General features: G+C 44.4%; 1 protein-coding gene across 4 annotated transcripts in view; it reads left to right on the top strand.

Annotated features, from left to right (window-relative positions):
• The window catches only part of LOC140493483 (N-acetyl-beta-glucosaminyl-glycoprotein 4-beta-N-acetylgalactosaminyltransferase 1-like), a 687,601-nt gene that overhangs the window by 156,398 nt on the left and 503,861 nt on the right, over positions 1–27,342 (top strand). The window contains exon 2 of one of the 4 annotated variants that reach the window (XM_072591965.1): positions 15,670–15,880. The exons of the other annotated variants lie outside the window; for them this stretch is intronic. Coding sequence (XP_072448066.1) covers positions 15,670–15,880 — 211 coding nt within the window. The remainder of the gene's footprint in view (positions 1–15,669; positions 15,881–27,342) is intronic. 4 annotated transcript variants of the gene reach the window in all.

Here is a 27,342-nt window from a genome sequence, read left to right on the forward strand (position 1 = left end):
AGTAGCCTAACCAATATCCTGCACAGCCACATTGTTTTCAGGGTGTTACTTAAACCTGTGTTTCTGTATCAGAAGATAAAAAAACTCAAGACATTTTAGATCAATCTGAGATCTTGATTTTCTATTTGTTTTATCGGGATTTAGTATTCACTGTTAGAAAACAGGCTTCCAAGAACTTCCTGAAAGATACTGTGAGAGCTTTCATCTTCTGTTTCTTTTGTCTGAGACTGTCAATCAGCCCAGTTGATATCAGAGGAAAACGGGATGGAGAAGTCCATTTGGCCCACCTTATTCATCTATCTAGAGCGATCTTACAGTTCACACATTTCAGAATCAATTCATTATGCTGCAGTTATTTCAAGGTTAAACCTGGAAGGTTAAATCTGTTTATCACCTTTTTTTTGTATAGACGGACTTTCATATACCAGTCTTAAGTATATTAATTTAACTCTGCCCCTTTCCATTTTCTTGTACTTTAATTGAAAGTTGTTCTAAATTCCCTGAACTGTCATGTACCTTGAAGGTCACCTTTCTTGGTCTCTCCAACTTGGATTTGGAAATGGCAGTGTTGGACTGGGGTGGACAAGGTCAAAAGTCACACGACACCAGGTCATAGTCCATTATTTGAAATCACAACATTTTGGAGCACTGCGCCTTTATCATGTGATGATGGAGCAGTGCTCCCAAAGTTTGTGATTTCAAATAAACCTGCTAGACTATAACCTGGTGTTGTGTGACTTCTGATCTTCTCCAGGCTGGAAGGTGAGCTCTGCCAGACGACTCATCCAAATTCAACACCATTTTGTTTGACTTGTGTTCAACTCTTTAGCTATGTCGGTTTACATTTTATAGACTCGGTCAATTACTGCTCCATATTGGTTGGCCATTTGAACAGTGAGTCTATTAAGATACCTCAGATTAGACGGGCGATGTTTGTTTTACCATCTTATGTGTGGTACGTTGCATCTGTCTGCATTTGTGTCACCCAGGATTATTCTGCCAATTTGCATTTATTCTAACTCCTTCTGTTATCTCCTTTTGGTTATTATATCCTCAGTGTATTTGAAATTGAAGTCAGAAATCACATTTGTATAACATGTTTCATGATTCAAAATCATGCCTGGATTCAAGGATCGAGTGAAGCTGTTTCTGCTTGCAAGGATATAACCCTTGCATGTCATTTTAAGGCTATGTGAAATGGAAATTTTTTGCACAAGGAACTGTCAAGATATGGAATGCATTGTCTGGAAATGTAGGAGAGGCAAATTTGATAAAAGCATTCAAGAGTGCAATTGGATGGTTATTTGGATAGGAGTAAAAATCAGGATATCGGCGCTAAATTGGACCAAATGGCTTCCATCTATACTGTAATAATTTTGTGATCTCAGGAAAATATTTGAAGTATTGTGATTTAAGATTTGTGCACACGGTCAACAGTGAGGAAAAATAACGGGCAATGTGTTTCATTGGTCTTGTTTGAAGGACAAATATTAATCGGGACACCAGGGCAAACTTGCTTTCACAATCATGTAACTGAACTGTCCTGCAACGGCACCTCCAAATTTCTGCACAAACTAAAGTGCTGCACTGGCTGCCATTGTTTTATTATGCACTGGAAATCTCTGTAGTGGGACTTTAGCCTGCAACCAGCTGATTCAGAGATGGAAGTGCTACCAGTGACACCTGCCTTGCTCGCTTTTGAATTATTCACACGTGAAATTATACTCGAGTCATTCAAACTGCAATCTAGTGGAGTGGGGAGGGTTATGAAATGACTGCTGTCTGGGTAGTGTTGCATGTTGTAGTGCCGTTCTGTGTGAATTGAAAGGTCAGCTTTCTGCAAAATCAGTGGGAGGTTCTTCACGCTGTTAAGTAAAATGTTTTATGACCTGGTTTTTTTTTCACAAAGAACCAGCTATTACCACGCTTCACTGACTGCTGGCCTTAAAAGTGAAGGTTTTATTGGATCTAATGATGTGTTTATTTCTTTCCTTGACCAAGGTCTGGCCACATTGCATCATTGTCAAGTATCCATTTCTGCCAGACCTACCATGCTGGAGTAAAAGATGACTGGATTCAGGGAGAAAATTAACCTGACCTCAATTCCCTCTTTGAAATGGCTGAGGACTGGGTAGGGAGCGAGTCGATAAGTGGCCCTGTTTTCATGAGATGCAACTTTTCTGTTTGTAATTAAAAGGGGGAGACTGCTAGAGTATTAATGGCAAAGAATAATGGCCAAGCTGCCAAGCTTATCTGTGCAAAGATAATTTCCAATTGAGTTCTCTGGGTTAGTGCAAGAGGAGCAATTGGCATTTTCAGGAGAGAATCTCGAGTTGCTGGTAGGCAGCCAGTGATCAGTGCCACAGTCTGACAGGATTAATTAATCACCTGGGAGCTTGTGTCTTTACCGTGGATAATCTATCAAGATAGATGCATGCTTTTCTTTTATGTAGGTTAGAGGATGGAAACTGCCTGATTGTTACTGTCGAGCAGGGAGGGGAGGAAGAAAGAAACTACCCTTTTTTTTAATTCCCCGGAGATGTCACTTGCACTTGCTAATTATTACATGGCAAATCCCGGGGATGGTGCCATATCGTCCAACTTCTGCAACATTTTGTGACACTACACGGGCAGAGTATATGGCACAGACTTCAGGCTCTGATCTCTGTTGCTTCCAGTTACTTTGTGTTGGTAGTTTGTGTAGTGGAATGATGCAAAATGATTCAGAGCTTGTTGCTGGCTCTTGTTCTATTATCCTTCACAGTCACCCTTCGTGAAAGTCTGATTTTAAAACAAAAGCTCAGGCTGCAGATTTTAAAAAAATTGATTCACTCACTTGAGGGGCAGCATGATGGCTCAGTGGTTAGTACTGCTGCCTCACAGCACCAGGAACCTGGATTCAATTCCACCCTTGGGTGACTCTGTTTTTGTAGAGTTTGCACATTCTCCCCCATGTCTGCTTGGGGTTCCTCCGGGTGCTCCGGTTTCATTCCATTGTCCGAAGATGTGCAGGTTAGGTGAATTGGCCATGCCAAATTGCCCATATTGTCTAGGATGTGCAGGCTAAGTGGGTTAGCCATGGGAAATGTAGGATTACAGGGATAGGGTAGGGGAGTTGAGTCTGGGTGGGATGCTCTTTAGAGGGTCGGTGAGGACTTGATGGACTGAATGGCCTGCTTCCGCATTGTAGGGATTCTATGATATGGGTGTCACCAAGGGGTGGGGATGAGCAACCCCTGCAGTCCATGTGGTGTAGGAACATTTGGAGTGTTGCTAGGGATGCAGTTCCAGGATTTTAACCCAACGACAGAATGTTGTTCTGAATGAGGTATCTGAGAGGCATGGACGGGAACTTGCATCTGGTGCTGCTGTTTTTGATTGAGGCCAATGATCACAAGATTGGAATAGAGTCTTAAAGTAGGGGGTAGACCAGCTCTTGGCAAAAAATGTAAAAGGCACTTTTGATGCAAGCAGAGGATAGGAGTCTCCTGCAGGATAACAGATCCAGGCACAACCGCAGCACTGGAAGATCTGATCCGTGACTCGGAACACATGCTCAAATTATGTGATGGTCCCAGAAAATCTGGGACGGTTGGTCACTCTCGTAGGGGAAGAGGTTTGGGACTCGAATTCCAGAATGTAAATACTATAAGCGTAAACATATAGCTGCTAGAGGTAGCATGAAGAATGTGGGCAATGCACAGAAAGACGGAGCTGGGGAAATGAGGAACTCTTTGTGATTTGCTAAGGCTAGCAGAGGCTGTTGAGCTAGACAGAGGTGAATTCACGAGTGATCTAAACGTGAGAATGGGAATCCTAAAAAATCAACTCATTTGTTGGACTGGAAGCTGATGTCGTATAGTGAACCAAAGGATGATGACGATGGATCAGTGAGTGGATTTGGTGAGAGTTAGAAATGCACAGCACAAAAGCAGGAGTAGGCCATTTGGCCTTTTTTGAGCCTGCTTCACAATTCAATATGGTCATCGCTGATTATCTAATCCAATACCCTGTTCCTGCTTCCCCCCAAATCCTTTGATCCCTTTAGCCCCCAAGTGCCATATCCTTCTTGAAGTTGTACAGTATTGTGGCCTCTGCAGTAAAGAATTTCACAGGCTCACCAATGTGAGGGGAAAAAGGTCTTCTTATCTCAGTCTTAAATGTGATCCCAGTTTCTGAACTCCTCACTATTTGGAACATATTTCCTGCATTTGCCCTGACTAGTCGTGTTAGAGTTTTATACATTTCTGGTAGATCTCCCTCATTCTTAACTCCAATGAATGTAATTCTAACTAATTCAACCTCTCCTCATATGTCAGTCCCACCATCCCAGAAATCTGACTAGTAAACCTTGACTGTGCTCCCTCTATCGCAAGAATACCTTTTCTCAAATAAAGAGACTAAAACTGTGCACCATATTCCAGGTATGGTCTCAACAAGGTTCTGTATAATTACAGCAAGACACCCCTGCACCATACTGCAATTCTCTCGCTATGAAGGCCAATGTGCCTTTAGCTTCCCTCATTGCCTGCTGCACCTGTATGCTTACCTTAAGTGGCTGCTTTATGAGGACACCCAGGTCTCATTGTAAATTCCCTTTCCTCTAATTATCCCCATTCAGATAATAATCTGCCCTTCCTGTTTTTGCTACCAAAATGGACAACATCATGTTTAATCACACTATACTATATCTGCCATGAATTTACCCACTGATTCAACTCGTCCAAGTCACACCGAGGCATTTCTGCATCGTCCTCTCAGCTCACCCAGCTTTGTGCCATCTGAAAATTTGGTGGTATTCTGTTTTGTTCTCTTATCTAAATCATTGATATATTATGTAAATAGCTGGGGTCCAAGCACTGACCCCTGTGGTACCCCACTAGTCACTGTCGTTCAGAAAAAGACATGTTTATTCATAGACTTTGTTTCCTGTGTGCCAACCAGTGATCTGTCCATCTCAATACTCTAACCCCAATCCCTTGCTTGGTAACATTATGCTAATCTTTTATGTGGGACTTTGGCAGAAGCCTTCTGAAAGTCCAAGTCAGCCATATCCACTGGCTCTCCTTCATAACTCCATCTGTTACATTTTCAAAGAATTCCAGTAGGTTGGTAAGCATGATGCCCCTTTTATAAAGCAGCGCTGACTCTGTCTGCTCCTGTCACTGTTTTCAAGTGCTCTGCTGTTAAATATTGGACTCCAGCATTTTCCCCATTACAGACATCAGGCTGACTGGTCTAGATAGAAGGATTGCTTTTTAAATAGAAGGATTGCTCTAGCCACTCTCCAATCTTAGAAACTCTTCCAAAGTATCCAGAACCTTTGAAGATGTCTGCCAATGTATTCATTATTTTGAGGATCACTTCCCTAAGAAGTGGTCTGGGATGTAACTAATCAATCCCTGGGGATTTATTAGCTTTCAATCTCATCCAATTCCCAATACCATTCCCCTACTAGTACTGATTTCCTTCAGCTCCTCCCTCTCAGTAAACCTTGTGTTCTCCAGCATTTGTTATTCTTGTGAACATGAACCAATGCGTGTATTTAGTTGGTCAGCCATCTCTCTGTTCCCCACTGCACATTTCCCCATTTCTGACCATAGGGGACCTATATTAGTTTTCAGCAATCTTTTTTCTCTTTACATGGAGATATTTACAGTGGGATTTTGTTTCCTGCAAGCTTGCTCTCATAATCTAATCTATTTTCCCATTCTTAATCAGTCCCTTTCTCGAATTCTAAGCTGCTCCTGCTCCTCAGACCTGTCATTTCTGGCTAATTTGTAGGCCTCATCCTTGGGTCTAGTATGATCTCTAACTTGCCTTGCGAGCTACGGTTTGGCTATCTTCATTGTTTTACTTTAGGCAGGAATGAACAATTTTTGCAGGTTACCTTTGTGGTTTTTGAATTTTAGCCTTTCCGCTGTCATCCCTTCAACTTTCCCCAACCCACCCATGGTCAACTTAGAGTCAGAGTCAGAGATGTACAGCATGGAAACAGACCCTTTGGTCCAACCCATCCATACCGACCAGATATCCCAATCCAATCTAGTCCCACCTGCCAGCACCCAGCCCATATCCCTCCAAACCCTTCCTATTCATATACCCATCCAAATGCTACTTAAATGTTGCAATTGTACCAGCCTCCACCACTTCCTCTGGCAGCTCATTCCATACACGTACCACCCTCTGCATGAAAAAGTTGCCCCTTAGGTCCATTTTATATCTTTCCCCTCTCATCCTAAACCTATGCCCTCGAGTCCTGGACTCCCTGACCCCAGGGAAAAGACTTCATCTATTTATCCTATCCATGCCCCTCATCATTTTATAAACCTCTATAAGGTCACCCTTTAGCCTCCGACACTCCAGGGAAAACAGCCCCAGCTTGTTCAGCCTCTTTCTATAGCTCAAATCCTCCAACCCTGGCAACATCCTTGTAAATCCTTTCTGAACCCTTTCAAGTTTCACAACATCTTTCCGATAGGAAGGAGACCAGAATTGCACGCAATATTCCAACAGTGGCCTAACCAATGTCCTGTACAGCCACAACATGACCTCCCAACTCCCGCACTCAATACCCTGACAAATAAAGGAAAGCATACCAAACGCTTTCTTCACTATCCTAACTACCTGCGACTCCACTTTCAAGGAGTTATGAACCTGCACTCCAAGGTCTCTTTTTGCATCCATAGTTTCCTCTATTTAGATTCATGACTCTAGTCACACAATCAACTGCATCACATTCCATTTTGATGAAGAATTATTCTCTCGGGAATAATTTGTGTCTCTAGATTGCCAATTATTTATCATTAAACAATACTGGGTCTAGGGTAACCAGAAAAACTATCCAATATACACCCCAGGAATTCTCTGCAGTATGTTGCTAGTTTGATTTGCCCAATCTCTATGCAGATTAAAGTCGCCCATTATTACAGATGTTCCTCTATTCCATGTGTCTCTAATTTCCTGTTTAATGCCATTCCCAACATCACCCTTACAGTTTGGAGGGTCTAGGTACAACTTGCACTAATGTTTTGGTCACTTCATGTTTCTCAGCTCTACTCATGTAGATTCCACATTGTCAGAGCTAATATTCTTCCTCACTATGGCATTAATTATCGTGTTAGGACGCAGACAGCAATGGCTTGAATGATTTCTGGTTTGGGAAATGTCGAGGCTGCTCAGAACAGCATTTGGATAATCCTGTTCTCAAGTACGTGTAGCAGATTGGTGCACTTCAGCATATTTTTCATTGGAGCAGGAATCGGTTTGGGCAGAGGGAAGAAATTGAGTCTCTCGCTGCTGCTAATGCTTGGGATTTGCAAATTTTGTGTTTGTCAGTATTTAGTGGCTGTGGCAATCTGCACAATGAGAATCACTGTCGCTGCAATAATACCCTGGACCACAAAACCACAAGCTGGAGGGAGATGGGCAGACAACATCCTGAGATAATGTCAGCATCTACAGAGGCAGGTTGGTAGGTGTGTGAAAAGCCTGAGGTCCTTCCAACAATCTTGGGATTTGCGATGCCTGTAATTGGAAGGAATACAATCGGAATCCCCTGATTCTGTTACTTGCAGCAGCACTATTTACTTTAGTGAATATAAGAATGCATAAACTGGGATTCTTGTGGTGCAGCGGCAGTGTCCTGATCTCTGAGCCAGGAGACCTGCGTTCAAATCCCACCTGCTGCAGAGGTGTGTAATAACATTTCTCAGAGCAGTTTGATGAGAAAATAGCTAGCTACCATTTCTATCTACCTTTCCTCAATTTGATTTACTCCATTGCTGTTTAAAGAGCCTTTGCAGATTCTGCACAGAAACAAAGGGAAGGAGAACGAGGATGAACTAGAATTTCCTGATGGAAGTTGATTGCTTGTTGCTTTGCCACTTTGACAATGCCAAACAATGATGGGGTCAGCTGACAGGAAACCGATTTTACAGGAAAATAATAAGCCACTATCTCAATGAAGTAACAGTAATAATAGTAACCTTTCTTCAGTCAATCTTGTGCACATTGTCTGCTTGACAAGGCGTCAACACCTCAGGGTGTTGAGGTGACACAGAAACGCACTGAACGCTTACCTCATTTGGATTCTGCGCTGTTAGAAGACAATAGCACATTGTGAAGTGGGGGAGTGAAACAAGTGGTTTATTAATGTTATCTCAGCCAGACATGTGTTGACTTCTTGTCACAGTCGCAACTGCATAATCATTACATTTGGAGCAAATTTACAAGACTTTTTTTGCCATTTCCTTAGCAGTGATAAGGCAGAGAAGTGGAAAGTGCATCGCTGCTTCACAGTAAATAGTGTTACAATGTTTTTATTCATCAACAAAATAAATAAAGTAAGCTTGTATTGTTCAGTATGTTGAATGGCAACAGTTCAGACTCGTTTCAACTAGATGAGTCATACTTTATAGTTTCGGCACTTTCTACAGAAATTTGGAACCAAAAACGTCTGTGAGTTGTTGTGGTTCTGTTCGCCGAGCTGGGAATTTGTGTTGCAGACGTTTCGTCCCCTGTCTAGGTGACATCCTCAGTGCTTGGGAGCCTCCTGTGAAGCGCTTCTGGGATCTTTCCTCCGGCATTTATAGTGGTTTGTCTCTGCCGCTTCCGGTTGTCAGTTCCAGCTGTCCGCTGTAGTGGCCGGTATATTGGGTCCAGGTCGATGTGTTTGTTGATAGAGTCTGTGGATGAGTGCCATGCCTCTAGGAATTCCCTGACTGTTCTCTGTTTGGCTTGTCCTATAATAGTAGTGTTGTGCCAGTCGAACTCATGTTGCTTGTCATCTGTGTGTGTGGCTACTAAGGATAGCTGGTCGTGTCGTTTCATGGCTAGTTGGTGTTCATGGATACGGATCGTTAGCTGTCTTCCTGTTTGTCCTATGTAGTGTTTTGTACAGTCCTTGCATGGGAGTTTGTACACTACGTTTGTTTTGCTCATGCTGGGTATCAGGTCCTTTGTCCTGGTGAGTTGTTGTCTGAGAGTGGCTGTTGGTTTGTGTGCTCATCCACAGATTCTATCAACAAACACATCGACCTGGACCCAATATACTGGCCACTGCAGCAGACAGCTGGAACTGACAACCCGGAAGTGGCAGAGACAAACCACTACAAATGCCGGAGGAAAGATCCCAGAAGCGCTTCACAGAAGGCTCCCAAGCACTGAGGATGTCACCTAGACAGGGGACGAAACGTCTGCAACACAAATTCCCAGCTTGGCGAACAGAACCACAACAATGAGCACCCGAGCTACAAATCTTCTCACAAACCTTGTATCAAGGCTTCCTTACCCAGTTTATCAGTTTCCAGTCTGGGTATCCTCATCCTAGCACATGTAATATTTAAACTTTCTGTCCCATTTAATGTCATAAGGCCATAAGAAAAATGAGCAGGACCGAGCCATTGAAACTTTGAATCTACTTAACTGAAAATGACCACGCGGGGCTCAGTGTTTAGCACTACTGCCTCACAGCGCCAAAGGCCCAGTTTCGATTCCAGCCTCGGGTGACTGTCTGTGTGGAGTTTGCATATTCTTCCCATGTCTGCGTGGATTTCCTCTGGGTGCTCCGGTTTCCTCCCACAATCCAAAGATGTGCAGGTTAGGTGAATTAGTCATGCTAAATTGCCCATAGTGGCCAGGGATGTGTTGGTTAGGTGCATTAGTCAGGGGTAAATGTAGAGTAATAGGTCTGGGTGGGTTACTCTTTGGAGGGTCGGTGTGGACTTATTGGGCTGAAGGGCCTATTTCTACACTGTAGGGATTCTATGATTCCACTTTCCCAGCAATCCCCCATATGCCGTGACTCCCTTGTCAATCAAAATCTGTCAAACTCAGCGCTGAATAATTTCAATGAGCCAACCTCTGCTAGATGAAGTGAAATTCCAACCTTATTACCTGTGATTCAGGGACTTTTTCTCATCTGTTTGAATTCTGCCAGGCAATCTAATTCGAATAATATTGACTAAATAAGTCTTTTTTTCATTGTTGGGAATTGTACGTTTTTGTTGCATTTTCACAGCACCCTAACCTGAACAAAGTCATAAGTTATACTTGTTGCGAATGTAACTCATGTTAAAACTCTATATCTTCCTCAATCAGTTTAAAGTCTTTGAAGCTTGACATCATCCAGGACAAAGCAGTCCTCTTGATTAACACCCTATCTATTACCTCGAGCATTCGCTCTACTCGCCACTGATGCACAGTGACAGTAGTGTGCATCGTCTCCAATACATACTGCAATAATTCAGCAAGGATCCTCTCTGCATCGTCTCAGTGTAAGTGTGCTACCACCTCGAAGGAGAAAGGCAGCATATGCATCAGAACACCACCACTTGCAATTTCCCCTCCAAGCCACTCACCATCCTGATCTGAAAATATATCTGTGTTCTTTCACTATCATTTGGGTCAAAGCCCTGGAACTCTCCCCCTATCAATGCTGTGGGGAACCTGCAATACATGGAGTGCAGTGGATCAAGGGGTAGTCTACATCCACCACCACTTCCTAAATTGTATTCCATTGCAGCTTCATTGACTACTCTCCTCGCCTGTCCAAGTCTTTTCGCAACCTTCACCCTGCCCACACCCCCTCCAGATTTCCTCAACACTATCTGCCCCTCAGTCTATCTTTGTTGCTAAGTTTGCAGATGACACAATGCCCTCAGTTCCTTCGTCTAGAATGAAGAATGCGAGTAGTTGTTGTCCCTACACTAACCTCTCTGGAGCTCCACTAATCACTGGCTGCCATTTTGAAAAAGACTCCTTTATCCCCGCTCTCTGCCTTCTGCCAGTCATCCACTCCTCCCTTCATGTCAGTACCTTGCCCTTAACATCATGGGCTGTTATCTTACTCAGCAGCCTCCTGTATGGCACCTTGCCAAAGGCGTTTTGGAAATCCCAAGAAATCATGTTGACTGGCTGTCCTTTGTCTGACTTGCTTGTTATCACCTCAAAGAATTGTAAAAGATTTGTCAGGCATGACCTCCCCTTGACCAAGCTGTGCTGACTCAGCAGTATTTTACCATGCACTTCCTAGTACTCTGCAATCTCATTCTTCATAATGGACTCTCAAATCTTAGCAATGACAAAGGTCAGGCTAGCCACCCTATGGTTTCCTGTCTTCTGCCTCCCTCCCTCCCGCCCTCAAACAGGGATGTTACATTAGCCAATTTCCAGAACTTTGAGACCCTCTCTGATTCTAGTGATTCCTGAAAGATCACCACCAATACCTCCCAAATCTGCTCAGCTATCACCTCAGAACTCTGGGCCAACTGATCTGGGTGATATATCCACCTTGACACTTTTCAGCATCCCCAGCACCTTCTCCTTATTGATGATGGACAATGAGGGTGGAGAAGTAGTAATGGGGAATCCAAGAAATAGTGGAGGAATGGAATTGCGATCAGTTTACACAATGAAAAGCACCAGAACTTCAAGGGAATCAGTGGCCAGAGGTGAGACTAGATCTGAGGGCTTATATGAAACAATGTAAATAAGCTTTTAGTGCATCAGAACAGCCCCCTCCTTCCCCAGTACTGGTCCCAATTTGACGAAAGTGAGGACTGCAGATGCTGGAGATCAGAGTCTAGATTAGAGTGGTGCTGGAAAAGCACAGCAGGTCAGGCAGCATCCAAGGAGCAGGGAAATTGATGCTTTGGGCAAAAGTCCTTCATCAGGATGGGGCTTTTGCCCAAAACATCAATTTTCCTGCTCCTGGGATGCTGCCTGACCAGCTGTGCTTTTCCAGCACCTCTCTAATCTGGTCTCAATTTGAACCCATTTCTTCCACACCAGTTTTTGAGCCGTGCATTTAATCTTGTTGACCTGGTGTCAATTTGCTGCTGGCTCAGGTAGTGGTCTGGATGTCATTACCACCTTGGTTCTGCTTTTAAATTTAGCGCCTACCTGCTCATGTTCCCTGTTCCCTCTTTACTCTTTCTACCTATATCATTGGTATCTTCGTGGACCACAAAAACTGGATCTTACCCCCATCACTCCCAAGTTTCTCTGCATCCCAACTGAGATATCCAGTTGGCGCAGCTTTCGGGATTCTCAATTCTGCCAGAGAACCGTGTCTAGTCTCCTGACTATACCATCCCCGATTAAAGCTACGTTTCTCTTTTCTCCCCCTCCTTAAATGGCTCCCTGTATCACTGTGCTGTAGTCAGTTTGCTGAGCCTTCCTACAGTCCCCACAGTCATCCACACGGAGTAAGAATCTCATATCTGTAAGACAAGCTCAGTCCAGTCTGCACTCTTACCTCAGGTTAACTTCTTTTTGTTACCTCCAGATTCAATTATCTTAATACTTTCCTGACTGATATCTCATCTTCTATCCTGTTTAGTTTTAGCACACCCAAAACTTTGCTGCCTGTATCCTAACACGCATTAAAACGTGTCTATTACCTTGCACACTTATGTTGGCTTTCAGTCTACAGAACTATTTTAACATTCTGATCATGCTCAATTCCTCCATGCCCTCACATGCTATGGATCTTTTTAACCTTCTCAAGCCCTAATTAAATGATGCTAACCTCCCTACTTTAAAGCACAACTTTTATAAGTGTCAACCTTTCAATTGATCTATACTTATGGTTATACTCTGTTGTCACTTGCCTTCAAAAAATATTAAAGGTGTATTTCGACAGCAACACTTTTCACGTTCCCCATTTTCACTTGCCCCAAAAAGGACTATGTGCTGAAATTACACAGGGATGTGCACATGTCCAGACCACCTCTATTGAAGTTAAAAATCACACAACACCAGGTTAGAGTCCAACAGCTTTAATTGGAAGCACTAGCTTTCGGAGTGCTGCTCCTTCATCAGGTGGTTGTGCCTGATCTTTGAGGCCTTCAGTTGAGATCTCTGGGGTGGCATGATGGCTCAGTGGTTAGCACAGCTGCCTCACAGTGACAGGGACCTGGGTTCAATTCCACACTTGGTCGACTATCTATATGGAGTTTGCACATTCTTCCAACTGCCTGCGTGGGTTTCCCCCTACAGTCCAAAGATATGCAGGTTCAGCGAATTAGTTGTGGGAAAAGGCCGGATTATCAGGAATAAGGTTGGGGGGGAGGGTTGGTGTCTGGGTGGGATGCTCTATGGAGGGTCAGTGCAGACTTGATAGGCCAAATGGCCTGCTCCTACACTACAAGGATTCTGTGATTAAACAAAGTTAAAAATCACACAACACCAGGTTAGAGTCCAACAGCTTTAATTGGAAGCACACTAGCTTTCGGAGCGTCGCTCCTTCATCAGATGGTAGAGGAGGGCTCAATCCTAACACACAGAATTAATCGCAAAAATTTACAGTGTGATGTACCTGAAATTATACATTGAAATATTGATTGTCTGTTAAGCCTTTCATCTGTTAGATTGCCATGATAGTTTCACTTCTTTCATGTGTAAATCACAAAACCCTTTTTTAAAAAGTTGCATTCTCAGGTTAGCTGTTAACAATGGTGATAGCTAGACAATATGTTGAAGGTGTTAGCCCCCTGTGTTCTCTGTCTATACCATGATGTTTAGATTGATTCTAATCTAAAAAGTGAGATAATGGAGTTTTACATGAGTTCATGCAGTTTTTGAGCTCAGAGTTCCACATGAATGCATGCAGTTTTTGAGCAAAGTACAATGTAACCCTGCAAGTACAAATTCACTCCACAAACATATATGTGTGCAGGTGGGTCTTTGTCTGTGTGTGTGTCTTCGCGTTGGGGGTTGTGAGTGTGAGAATGTGTATGTGTGTGTGTAGTAAGTGCAGAGTGTCTTATATCTGTGAGGGGATGCATGCGTGAGTGTGGGAGTGTGTGTGTCTGTAAGGGTGTGTGTGGGTGTCTGTGTGCGCGCGTCTGTGTATATGTGTGTCCTTGTGTATGTGTGTATAGGAGTGCCTGTGTGTGTGTGTGTGTGTGTGTATAGTACAATGGTGGTCACCTGTAATGTGACAAGAACTCAAGATCCCAGTTGAAGCCCTCCCTATGGGTACCGAACTTAGCTATCAGCCTCTGCTCGGCCACTTTTCGCTGCTGCCTGTCCCAAAGTTCACCTTGGAGGATGGTCACCCGAAGGTCTGAGGTTGAATGTCCTGGACCACTGAAGTGTTCCCCAACTGGGAGGGAACCCTCCTGTGTGTTGATTGTTGTGCGGTGCCCATTCATCCGTTGTCGTAAGCCTTTGCTCGGTTTCCCCAATGTACCATGCCTCCGGGCATCCTTGCTTGCAACGCATAAGATAGACAACGTTGGCTGAGTCACATGAGTATTTGCCATGTACAAGGTGGGAGGTGTCCCCACGCGTAATGGTGGTATCTATGTCCACACTCTGACACATCTTGCAACGCCTACCGTGACAGGGTTGTATGGAGTTGTCCTGAGTGCCAGGCAGCTAGCACCGAACAACGATCTGTTTGAGGTTAGGCAGTTGTTTAAAAAGCAAGTAGTGGAGGTGTGGGGAAGGTCTTGGTGAGGTGCTCATCCTCATTGATAATGTGTTGCAGGTCATGAAGAACATGGCGATGTTTTTCAGCTCCTGGGAAATACTGAACAACGAAGGGTACCCTGTCGGTTGCAGGACGTGTCTGTCTTCTGAGGAGGTAATTACGGTTGCTTGCTGTGGAACGTCGGAAATGGCGGTCGATGAGTTGGGCATTGTACCTCGTTCTTGAGGGCATCCCTGAGTACTTCCAGGTGTCTGTCACGTTCCTCCTCATCTGAGCAGATCCGGTGTACGTGTAGGGCTTGTCCATAAGGGATGGCTGTTTTAATATGTTTTGGATGGAAACCATGGAGACCAAATTTGCACCCCAATATGCCAACATTTCTATGCACAGGTTCAAACAAGACTTCTTCTCTATGCAGGATCCCCAACCAACATTATACACCAGGTAGATTGACGACATTTTCTTCCCCTGGATTCATGGCGAGGAGTCAATGATAAAACTACACAGTGATATCAATAAGTTTCATCCCACCATCAAACTCACCATAGACTACTCTCTACTATCTGTCTCATTTTTGGACACATGCATCTCCATCCAGGACAGACACCTCAGCACCACACTCTACTGCAAACCCACAGACAACCTCACAATGCTACACTTCTCCAGCTTCCAACCAAAATATATTAAAACAGCCATTCCCTATCGACAAACCCTACGCGTACACTGGATCTGCTCAGATAAGGAAGAATGTGACGGATACCTGGAAGTATCCAGGGATGCCCTCACAAGAATGAGGTACAATGCCCAACTCATCGAGCGCCAGTTCCGACCTGCCACAGCAAGGAACCGTAATGACCTCCTCAGGAGACAGACACATGCTGCAACCGATAAAGTACCCTTCGTTGTTCAGTACTTCCCAGGAGCTGAAAAACATCGCCATGTTCTTTGTGACCTGCAACACATTATCAATGAGGATGAGCACCTCACCAAGACCTTCCCTGTACCTCCATACTTGCTTTTAAACAACTGCCAAACCTTAAACAGACCGTTGTTTGTAGCAAGCTGCCCGGCTCTCAGGACAACTCCATACGACCCTGTCACGGTAGGCGCTGCAAGACGTGTCAGAGTGTGGACATAGATACCACTATTACACGTGGGGACACCTTCCACCTTGTACATGGCAGGTACTCATGTGACTCAGCCAACATTGTCTATCTGATATGTTGCAGGCAAGGATGTCTGGAGGCATGGTACATTGGGGAAACCGAGCAAAGGCTATGACAACGAATGAATGGGCACCGCACAACAATCAACAGACAGGTGGGTTCCCTCCCAGTTGGGGAACACTTCAGTGGTCCAGGACATTCGACCTCGGACCTTCATGTGACCATCCTCCAAGGCGAACTTTGGGACAGGCAGCAGTGAAAAGTGGCATTACAGGTGACCACCATTGCACTATACACACACACTCTCACACACAGGCACTCCTATACACACATACACACATATACACAGACGCGCACACGGACACCCACACACACCCTACAGACACACATACACCCACACTCTCACATGCACCCCCTCACAGACTTAAGACACTCTGTACTCACTACACACACACATACGCTTTCTCACACTCATAACCCCCAACCCAGACAGACACACACACAGACAGACAAAGACCCACGTGCACACATATATTTTGTGGGGTGAATTTGTATTTGCAGGATTACATTGTACTTTGCTCAAAAACTGCATGCATTCATGTAGAACTCTGAGCTCAAAAACAGCATGAATTCATGTAAAACTCCGTTGTCTCACTTTTTAGATTAGAATCAATCTAAACATCATGGCATAGACAGAGAACACAGGGGGCTAACACCTTCAACATATTGTCTAGCTATCACCATTGTTAACAGCTAACCTGAGAATGCAACTTTTTAAAAATGGGTTTTATGATTTACACATGAAAGAAGTGAAACTATCATGGTATTCTAACAGATGAAAGGCTTAACAGACAATCAATATTTCAATGTATAATTTCAATTACATCACATTGTAAATTTTTGCTATTAATTCTGTGTGTTAGGATTGAGCCCTCCACTACCACCTGATGAAGGAGCGACGCTCCGAAAGCTAGTGTGCTTCCAATTAAAGCTGTTGGACTCTAACCTGGTGTTGTGTGATTTTTAATTTTGTACACCCCAGTCCAACACCGGCATCTCCAAATCGTGATTAAACAAGGCAGTGTTACTATTTGAAATGTAAACTGGAGACAATGCAACAGGCACCAATGTACAATCATTACACTTCTGAGGAAGGGTCACTGGACCTGAAACATTAACTCCTATTTCTCTTCACAGATGCTACCAGACATGCTGAGCTTTTCCAGCAACTTCCGGCTCTGGTACAAATCGTTACAATTTCCTGCAGAGTTTTGGTTGTATTTTGTCACCAAGGCATTCAAATGGAGTTAAGTTGAAAGCCAACTTCTCAGAGTTTGAACATTATCACCTGATGAGGTGGTTTTCCACATATAAACAGCAGCATTTTTCACTTCACTTTCATTGCCTGAAGTACTTGAGCATTTGATGAGGTGAGCAGGACTCTGAGCAAGACTGAAATGGTTATTAGTTGGCTTTGACATGTAGATGAAAACAGCTGAGGGAAAAAAGTTTCGCTTCGTAACTGGAGGAAAGGGCCTGATACCGTGCCTTTGAAGAGGCTATACAAGAATTAAATAAATAAAATTCCAATAAACACTACTGTTGTACTCATTTAACAAGATGGGCTACCATGGAAACAATAGCAAAGTGAGAAAACAGTTCTTCTAATTCCTTTAATCGCTGAACAATTATTAACTTAACAAAAATAGAATTTGCTGGAGGAATTCTGCAGGTCTGTCAGCACCTGTGGGAAGAAAGCAGTACTCTGTGTCTGATGACTCTTCATCAGAATGCTCTGCCAGACCTAAGTTTCTCCAGCAATTTCTGTTTTTGTTTCAGATCTCCAGCCTCCACAGTTCTTTGTTTTATATTAATAATTAATTTAAATAAAATGACACTTCAAGTGTTGAAACTCTGGAATTAAGATGAACAATTATCTGCAAATATTTCAACAGTGACTACTTTAAAAGTGTTTCGTTAATTGTGAAGTCTTTTAGTATTATGGTTATCAAAAGTGCCATATAAACACAGGTGTTTCCATTCTTTCAAATATCTGGAAGGTTAGACAACATTGTGTACGAAATCAGAAGTCCCAGGTTTTTTTCCTTCTTGGTTGACTGTATCCTTTTGAAGAAGCCACAGAATCGGTTAATTCCCTACTGTCGACCAGGGTAAGTTGTATGCCATAAGGTCAGCTACCTAGACTACACCTCCTCCCACCCTGCCCCCTGTAAAAACGTCATCCCATATTCCCAATTCCTTCGTCTCCGCTGCATCTACTCCCAGGAGGACCAGTTCCAAAACCGTACAACCCAGATGGCCTCCTTCTTCAAGGACTGCAATTTCCCCTCAGACGTGGTCGATGATGCCCTCCAGCGCATCTCTTCCACTTCCCGCTCCTCCGCACTTGAGCCCTGCCCCTCTAACCGCCACCAGGACGGAACCCCACTGGTCCTCACCTACCACCCCACCAACCTCCATGTACAGCGTATCATCCGCCGTCATTTCTGCCACATCCAAATGGACCCCACCACCAGGGATATATTTCCCTTCCCTCCCCTATCAGCATTCCAAACAGACTATTCCCTCCGTGACTCCCTCGTCAGGTCCACACCCCCCACCAACCCAACCTCCACTCCTGGCACTTGCCCCTGCAACCGCAAGAAATGCAAAACTTGCGCCCACACCTCCCCCCTTACCTCCCTCCAAGGCCCCAAGGGATACTTCCATATCCGCCACAAATTCACTGCACCTCCACACACATCATCTATTGCATCCGCTGCACCCGATGTGGCCGTCTCTATATTGCGGAACGTTTCAGAGAACACCTCTGGGACACCTGGACCAACCAACCCAACCACCCCGTAGCTCAACACTTCAACTCCCCCTCCCACTCCACCAAGGACATGCAGGTCCTTGGACTCCTCCATCGCCAGACCATAGCAACACGACAGTTGGAGGAAGAGCGCCTCGTCTTCCACCTAGGAACCCTCCAACCACAAGGGATGAACTCAGATTTCTCCAGTTTCCTCATTTCCCCTCCCCCCACCTTGTCTCAGTCAAATCCCTCGAACTCAGCACCACCTTCCTAACCTGCAATCTTCTTCCTGACCTCTCCGCCTCCACCCCACTCCGGCCTATCACCCTCACCTTTACCTCCCTCCATCTATCGCATTTCCAATGCCCCTCCCCCAAGTCCCTCCTCCCTACCTTTTATCTTAGCCTGCTGGACACACTTTCCTCATTCCTGAAGAAGGGCTCATGCCCGAAACGTCGATTCTCCTGTTCCTTGGATGCTGCCTGACCTGCTGCGCTTTTCCAGCAACACATTTTCAGACTTAGCAGGGTGGCAGGCAAAACTGGGATTTCCGGATGATGGGTTAAACTTATAGGTTTTGTTTCACTTATCCTATTTTTCTAAACAGCTTGTTCAGGGATGTTGTTAAACACCTCTGGAGCAAGTGAACCTGGGCCTCTGAGTCTAGAATGAGGGACAGTACTGCTGCGCCACGGGAGAGCCCTTGAGTCAGACTTTGAGTATTAAGTTCTCAGAACCTGCCAGCTGGGTCTTGTTACCCAGCCATAATCAATGAGCCTTGGTTTAGAAACATAGGAGCAGGAGGAGGCCATTTGGTCCATCGAGTCATGTCTGCTATTCACCACCATCATGGCTGATTTTCCAACTCAACAGCCTAACCCTGCTTTCTTCCCATAACCTTTGATCTCGTTCACCCCAAGTGCTATATCTAGCCGCCTCTTGAATACATTCAATGATTTGGCATCACCTACTTCTGTGGTAATGAATTCTACAGCCTCGCTGCTCTTTGGGTGAAGAAGTATCTCCTCATCTCCACCCTAAATGGTCTAGCCCGAATCCTCAGACCATGACCCCTAATTCTGGATGCATTCACCATCAGGAACATGCTCCCTATTGCCTACCCTGACTAGTCCTGTTAGAATTTTATAAGTCTCTGTGAGATTCCTTCCCCTTATTTTTCTGAACTCCAGCGAAAATACTCCTAACCGAGTCAACCATCCTCATTTATTAATCTGTCATGAATATTCATTAAAACCTCAGCCTGCTGCAGGTTCATTCAAGGGCTCAATCTTGTTACCAAAAATTTAGAAACATGATCACAAGTCTAACTATATATAGGAAGTATGAACCTGGTAGAGGAGACTTGCACTGTGCAATTCTTGGAGGAAGCTCAGTGGTTATTGCTGCTGTCTCACAGCGCCAGTGACCCGTGTTCAATTCCACACTTGGGTAACTGTGTGGAGTTTGCACATTCTACCTGTCTGTTTGGGTATCTTCTGGGTGATCCAGTTTCCTCCCACAGTGCAGTTTGGGTAGATTGACCATGCTAGATTGTCCATAGTGTCCAGAGTTGTGCAGGCATGGATTAGCCATTGGGAAATGCCGGGTTACTGGGATAGGGCAGAGGCAATGGATATGTGAGAGACGATGTGGACTCAATGGGCCGAATGGCCTGCTTCCACACTGTAGGGATTCTATGATCTGGTGCCTACAAATATCTTCACTAACTTGTCACCTTCAGAAAGCACTTTGTTTTCTCTCCTACACTTAGTGTCAGAGTTGAAGCCTCCCCTATTCTTCAGAAGCTCAGTCACATGCAGTCAGCCTTGTTTCTGTTTGAGGCTTTTGGTGTCAGTGCTGAGTATTGACTCGTTCAACAAGCCTATCAAAACTTGTTACATTAATTAAAAACTGAAAGAATTGTGGATGCTGTAAATCAGACACAAACGCAGAAATTGCTGGAACAGCTCAGCAGGTCTGGCAGCATCTGTGGGGAGAAATCAGAGCCAACGTTTTGGGTTAAGTGAATGGTAGCTTGGAAATTATAGTTTAGACGCAGAAGATAGGGTGGAGGTGAGGGTGTAAAGAGTAGATGATAGGTGCGGTTAGAATCCAAAGAAAGAGAACAGTTAGACTGACAACGGAGTGGATAATGATATGGCTGGGAGGGTGAATAGCTGTCAATGGAGACTGTTAGTGGCTAACAATGGGGTTGTGTGTAATAGCAGACTATGTGTGTGGGGTGGGGAGTTTGGGATAAGGGCACAGGAGAGCTCAAGCCCTAAAGTTATTGAACTCAATATTGAGGCCAGAGGGCTGCAGGATCCCCAAGCGGAAAATTAGGTGCTGTTTTTCCAGTTTGCGCTGAGCTTCACTGGAGCACTGCAGCAAGCCTGAGACATGTTGGCCAGGGAACAGGGTGGCACTGGGTGGCACCAGCAAAACTCACCAGAGCAGGCAGGTGAGCAGACGACTGCTTATTATATGGCTCAACAACCTGAATGGCCATCTCTTCTGGCCATGCAAGTCTCTGGTGAAAGGCAGATGTGAATGCTGTCCTGCATAAAAATTTGACTGCTGTTAACTTCCAAAGAAGAGTCCAATTGAACACTCATTCTTCATCCATTTCACTTTCCACTGGTACCACCACACTGTCTGAATTGGTTTCAGATCTCCAGTACCGCAGTACTAAGCTTTTGTTTGTACTTCCCCCCCCCCCCCCCCCCCCCTCTATTGTGATGAAAGGTCAGTGAGCTGAAGGTGCTGAGTCATGTGGTTCCATTTATGCATTAAGTGTGAACCCTTGCAGTGTGAAAGAGAGAGAAATGGTGCCACTCGTGGTACGTTGATAGCTGCAGTGAAGCGTCAGACAATGATTTTGAGTGTGGCATCTGGTAGAGATGTCTTGTGTGGGACAGTCTTCCACAATGGCAACCTTACAATGCTACTCTTTCTCATGACAGCATGAAGCATTAAGTAGACAGTGGTGGATTGCATGAGATCATTAGTCCACTTGTAGCATTGGAACTGCATTCTCATGAGGTATCCATGGGGAAATGATCTCTTGAAGCACCGCTGTCCAGGTTGCCCTGATCAGTTGGCATCGCCTCTTGTTGCCATCCACAGGGTAAAGAAGGTCCCTCATCTCCTGGATGGCCTCAGTCGATCCTCTGGTATCACATTACCAAAGCACAGCATCGCCTTTTGCCTGGTCTCTGACATCTTCCTGGGCTATGTGGAGGTGCTGAGCAGTGGTTGAGTGATGCTCCTGGGCAAAACATTTTGTAGTTGAGAAAGGCATCGCACGTCAATGCAGTCCCCTTCTGCTGGTCTATCTTCCACCTGCCTGATGTGGACCGTTCTCGGGCGACCACCGATGGGAACTGCTGCCTACAAGATCCACCTCCTAACCACCGTCTCTGAGGGTTTTTCAGTCCTCTGCCCAAGCACTTCTGCTTGTATCATATTTCTAGGGGAGAAGGGAAAGCTCCTTATGATGTCACTGACTGATATCCCCTTCACCACCTTTTCGTCAAAGGTTTTATTTTCTGTTCTTTCTCAGTACAAACCTTATTTTCAAAAACAAGACATTGATAATAGATTTTGTTTGCCACCGTTTTGTAAGTATGTTGTTGATGCTTATTCATGAGGCACTGTGACCTTCATTTTTGTTCTGTAATTCATTCCTCTGTTTTAATTCTACTGGAACTTTGGAAAACTAATGACTGCTGTAACTGCTCTCAAGCAAAATCTCATGGTACGGGTATATACATGGAAAATTCAGCTTGGAAAGGATCCCAATATCAAACAAATCTCTCATTTGATAAAATGATAAATCCACTATTTAATTATTTTCATTTAAATGCCATATCCAGTTCACTTTATTCATCACACCTTGCAGATGGTACTGGAGTAGTACTGTGTTGGCAGAAAACCCCAATGGCAGGTGTAAAATTCTGACGCAAGTGGGAAATATTGTTATTTTGATACAGCTGTTCTCCCACCCCATGTTCCAACAAACACGCAATACATGCAGAAACTCTGGGATAACTCTTTTAGTTTACAATGCAAGGTCACTTCTTTGGATGAGGCAAAAAGCTGCTTGTGAGCGCACATGCAAATTTTTCAGCTTACCTGTCATTTCTGCGCAGTCAACACAGTGGAGCCTCTGACACAGACCCTTCTCAGGTGCTGACCTGTGAGTTTAAGACTGCTTGAGAGCTGGACAAATCTCCAGCTAAAAAGAATAAGTGTTTCATTATTCCAGCCAACCTGGAACTTTTAAGGTCTCTGTTTCTTCTCGAGAGAAATTTACTCTCTGCTCATTCAAGTGTTATAAATGTATTTAAGAGTAAACCTCTTGGTTCTGAGGAAGGGTCTCTGATTTCTGTCCACAGATGCTACCAGACCTGCTGAGTTTTTCTAGCAATTTTTGGTTTTGTAACCTCTCTCTCTTGTTTCTGTTTCCAAATCTCTTTTCTCTGTGCCCAATTGTGAATACCAATGCTATTCAGGAGGTGAAATGGAATATGACCCTGCTGAACTAATCTGGGCCAGCACTAATTCATTAACTCTAGAGTTGAAGGGAAGACTTGAATGTCTTGCAGAATTTTCATTTTTATGTTTCAATCCCTCCATGACCATAAATCCTCCCTTAATATCTCTTGATATCCTCAGCCCCACACTTTCTCTGAGCTCCGTGTTCTTCCAGTTCTGCTGTGTTCTCAATGCCAAATCTCTACCAACTTCCCATTCCTTTCAACCCAACATTGACATTTCCAGCCAATTTGGTTTGAAGCTCTGCAATCCTCTCCTAGGTCTTTCACCTCCCCCTCTCTCTTTCACGCCCCCCCTCTCTCTCTCACGCTCCCGGTCTCTCTTTCACAAAGTCTCATAAAACTTTGTCTTTTTTTGGGTCAGCTTCCAAATGTCCCTGTCATTGAGTTAGAGGCAATTTCATGATGTTCCTTGGAGCAGTCTGAGAAGTTAAAGGTACCGAAGGCCTACTGAATGTCTCGCAGAACATGTGACCATTCTTCTCCAACTCTTTTTTTTATCAATCAAATGACTTGTGCCCTCATGCTACCACGGTGTACAGAATTTAATGGGGGTCAAAGATAACTATTTAACAAGCTGCAGACACTCTAACACCCATTTCACATTATCTCTCCAGGTCAAAAATACCCAAAGGTCTTTATCTAGAAAAGTCATTGGTTTAGCAATGGCCAAATTCAGGCCTACTTTGTTCACACTTTAGAAGTACTGCAGCCCATTAAGGAGAATAAATTCAGTAATTCCTGCTTCTTCCCACAATTCGCTGCCAACTGGCAGAAAGACATGCTTCTGAAACTTAAGGGTTCTAATGTAATGCCATATGAGGCAAAGTTTCGCATTGACAATATGCAGTTGAGTCTCGTGAATACAGAAAGGCATGACATGCCTTTGCCTGTGCAGCTCCAAGCTCCAAGGAGTCAATATAGTCAGAGAAGCAAAAAGGCAAACCAAACTAAACAGATTCATTTCTGAGGTGATTCTTCCTGCCAAACTGCGTAACCTCACATTTCCCCACTTTACATTCCATCTGCCATGTTTTCTTTACCCACTCGCTTAATCTGTCATCCTTTACCCCAGCACAGCTTCTGTGGTCCCAATGTTAACAAGGAGATGGACTGAGTGTACGGGAGGCCAGTAGTGGGCAAAAATCCTGGCAATGCCAGGGAGTTAGAGGCGCTGTGCTCTGAAAGTATATGGGCAAATTAAAGTGAAAACATGCAGTGTCCTTTCAACTGGAGGCAGCAACTGAGCACCTATGGGATCTCAGCTCAGGTTGCTACTGGGACACAGCAGAAAGGATGTGGAATCAATGGGGATGTGACTTGCAATGTAAGACTATACGATCGTACAAACTAGGAACAGGAGTAAGCCATTTGACCCCTTGAAACTGCTCCGCTGTTCAACAGTCCCCTATATCCACTTTTCTGAATTGTCCCTGTAACCTTGAATTCTTGGTCAGTAGAGTCATAGAGATGTACAGCACAGAAACAGACCCTTTGGTCCAATTCCATGCCGACTTGATATCCCAACCTGATCTAGTCCCATTTGCCAGCACCCAGCCCATATCCCTCCAAACCCTTCCTATTCATCCGGATGTCTTTTAAATGTTGCAGTTGTACCAGCCTCCACCACTTCCTCTGGCAGCTCGTTTCATACACGTACCACCCTCTGCATGAAAAGGTTGCCCCTTAGGTCCCTTTTATATCTTTCCCCTCTCGCCCTACACCTATGCCCTCTCGTTCTGGACTCCGCCAGCCCAGGGAAAAGACTTTGTCCATTTATCCTATCCAGGCCCCTCATAATTTTGTAAACCTCTATCAGGTCACCCCTCAGTCTCCGACGCTCCAGGGAAAACAGGCCCAGCCTGTTCAGCTTCTTCCTATAGCTCAAATCCTCCAAACCTGGCAAGATCCTTGTAAATCTTTTCTGAACACTTTCAAATTTCACAACATCTTTCCGATAGGAAGGAGACCAGAATTGTACGCAATATTCCAACAGTGGCCGAACCAATGTCCTGTACAGCCGCAACAGTCCCAACTCTTGTACTCAATACTCTGACCAATAAAGGAAAGCATACCAAACGTCTTCTTCACTATCCTAACTAACTGTGACTTCAGTTTCGAGGAGCTATGAACCTGCAGTCCAAGGTCCTCTTTGTTCAGCAATACTCCCTAGGACCTTACCATTAAGTGTATAAGTCCTGCTAAGATTTGCTTTCCCAAAATGCTGCACCTCGCATTTATCTAAATTAAACTCCATCTGCCACTTCTCAGCCCATTGGCCCATCTGGTCCAGATCCTGTTGTAATCTGAGGTAACCCTCTTCGCTGTCCACTACACCTCCAATTTTGGTGTCATCTGCAAAGTTACTAACTATACCTCTTATGCTCGCATCCCAATCATTTATGTAAATGACAAAAAGTAGACGACCCAGCACCGCTCCTTGTGGCACTCCACTGGTCACAGGCCTCCAGTCTGAAAAACAACCCTCCACCACCACCCTCTGTCTTCTACCTTTGAGCCAGTTCTGTATCCAAATGGCTAGTTCTCCCTGTATTCTGTGAGATCTAGCCTTGCTAATCAGTCTCCCATGGGGAACCTTGTCGAACGCCTTACTGAAGTCCATACAGATCACATCTACTGCTCTGCCCTCATCAATCCTCTTTGTTACTTCCTCAAAAAACTTGTGAGACATGATTTCCCATGCACAAAGCCATGTTGACTATCCCTAATCAGTCCTTGCTTTTCCAAATATATGTACATCCTGTCCCTCAGGATTCCCTCCAACAACTTGCCCACCACCGACGTCAGGCTCACCGGTCTATAGTTCCCTGGCTTGCCCTTACCACCCTTCTTAAACAGTGGCACCGCGTTAACCAACCTCCAGTCTCTGGCACCTCACCTGTGAAACAAATATCTCAGCAAGAGGCCCAGCAATCACTTCTGTAGCTTCTCACAGAGTTCTCAGGTACACTTGATCAGGTCCTGCGGATTTATCCACGTTTACCCGTTTTAAGATATCCAGCACATCCTCCTCTGTAATCTGAACATTTTGCAAGAAGTCACCATCTATTTCCCTACAGTCTATATCTTCCATATCCTTTTCCACAGTAAATACTGACTACACAGTAAATAGTCATTTAGTATCTCCCCCATTTTCTGCGGCTCCACACAAAGGCCGCCTTGCTGATCTTTGAGGGGCCCTATTCTCTCCTTGGTTACCCTTTTGTCCTTAATGTATTTATAAAAACTCTTTGGATTCTCCTTAATTCTATTTGCCAAAGCTATCTCATGTTCCCTTTTTGCCCTCCTGATTTCCCTCTTAAGTATACTCCTACTGCCTTTATACTCTTCTAAGGATTCACTCAATCTATCCTGTCTATACCTTTCACATGCTTCCTTCTTTTCTTAACCAAATCGTCAATTTCTTTAGTCATCCAGCATTCCCTATACCTACCAGCCTTTCCTTTCACCCGAACAGGAATATACTTTTCCTGGATTCTCGTTATCTCATTTCTGAAGGCTTCCCATTTTCCAGCCATCCTTTTACCTGCGAACATCTGCTCCCAATCAGCTTTTGAAAGTTCTTGCCTAATACGGTCAAAATTGGCTTTTCTCCAATTTAGAACTTCAACTTTTAGATCTGGTCTATCCTTTTCCATCATTATTTTAAATCTAAAGGAATTATGTCCGCTGGCCCAACTTGCCCACCACTGATGTCAGGCTCACCAGTTTATAGTTCCCTGGCTTGTCCTTAACAACTTTCTTAAGTAGTGGTACCATTTTAGCCAACCTCCAGTCTTCCGGCATGTCACCTGTGACTATTGATGATGCAAATATCTCAGAGAGGGGTCCTGCAATCACTTCGCTAGCTTCCCACAGAGTTCTAGGGTATACCTGATGAGGTCCTAGGGATGTATCCACTTTAATGCATTTCAAGACATCCAGCACTTCCTCCTCTGTAATATGGACATTTTTCAAGGTGTCACCATCTATTTCAGTATCTTCCATGTCCTTCTCCACAGTAAACTCTGATGCAAAATATTCATTTAGTCTCTTGTATACTTGAGGAATCAATCTCAGCCTTAAATATAAACAAGAACTGTGCCCCCCTACCTCTCTGTGGCAAGGTGCTTCCAAGATAGTGAACCCTCAGATGAAACCCCTCTTCACCTCAGAAAGAATTTGGCATCTCTTTATTCTTAGACTACGCCCTCTGGTCTTTGACTCTCCCGTGAGGGAAAACATCCTCTCAGCATTTACCCTGCCATACACCTTAAGAATCTTCTGTGTTCCAATGTGATCACCTCATTCTTCTGAACCCCAGTGAGTAGATTCCCAACCTGTTTAGCCTTTGCTCATAAG

This window comes from Chiloscyllium punctatum, chromosome 22 (assembly GCF_047496795.1).
Source record: "Chiloscyllium punctatum isolate Juve2018m chromosome 22, sChiPun1.3, whole genome shotgun sequence".
NCBI lineage: Eukaryota > Metazoa > Chordata > Chondrichthyes > Orectolobiformes > Hemiscylliidae > Chiloscyllium > Chiloscyllium punctatum.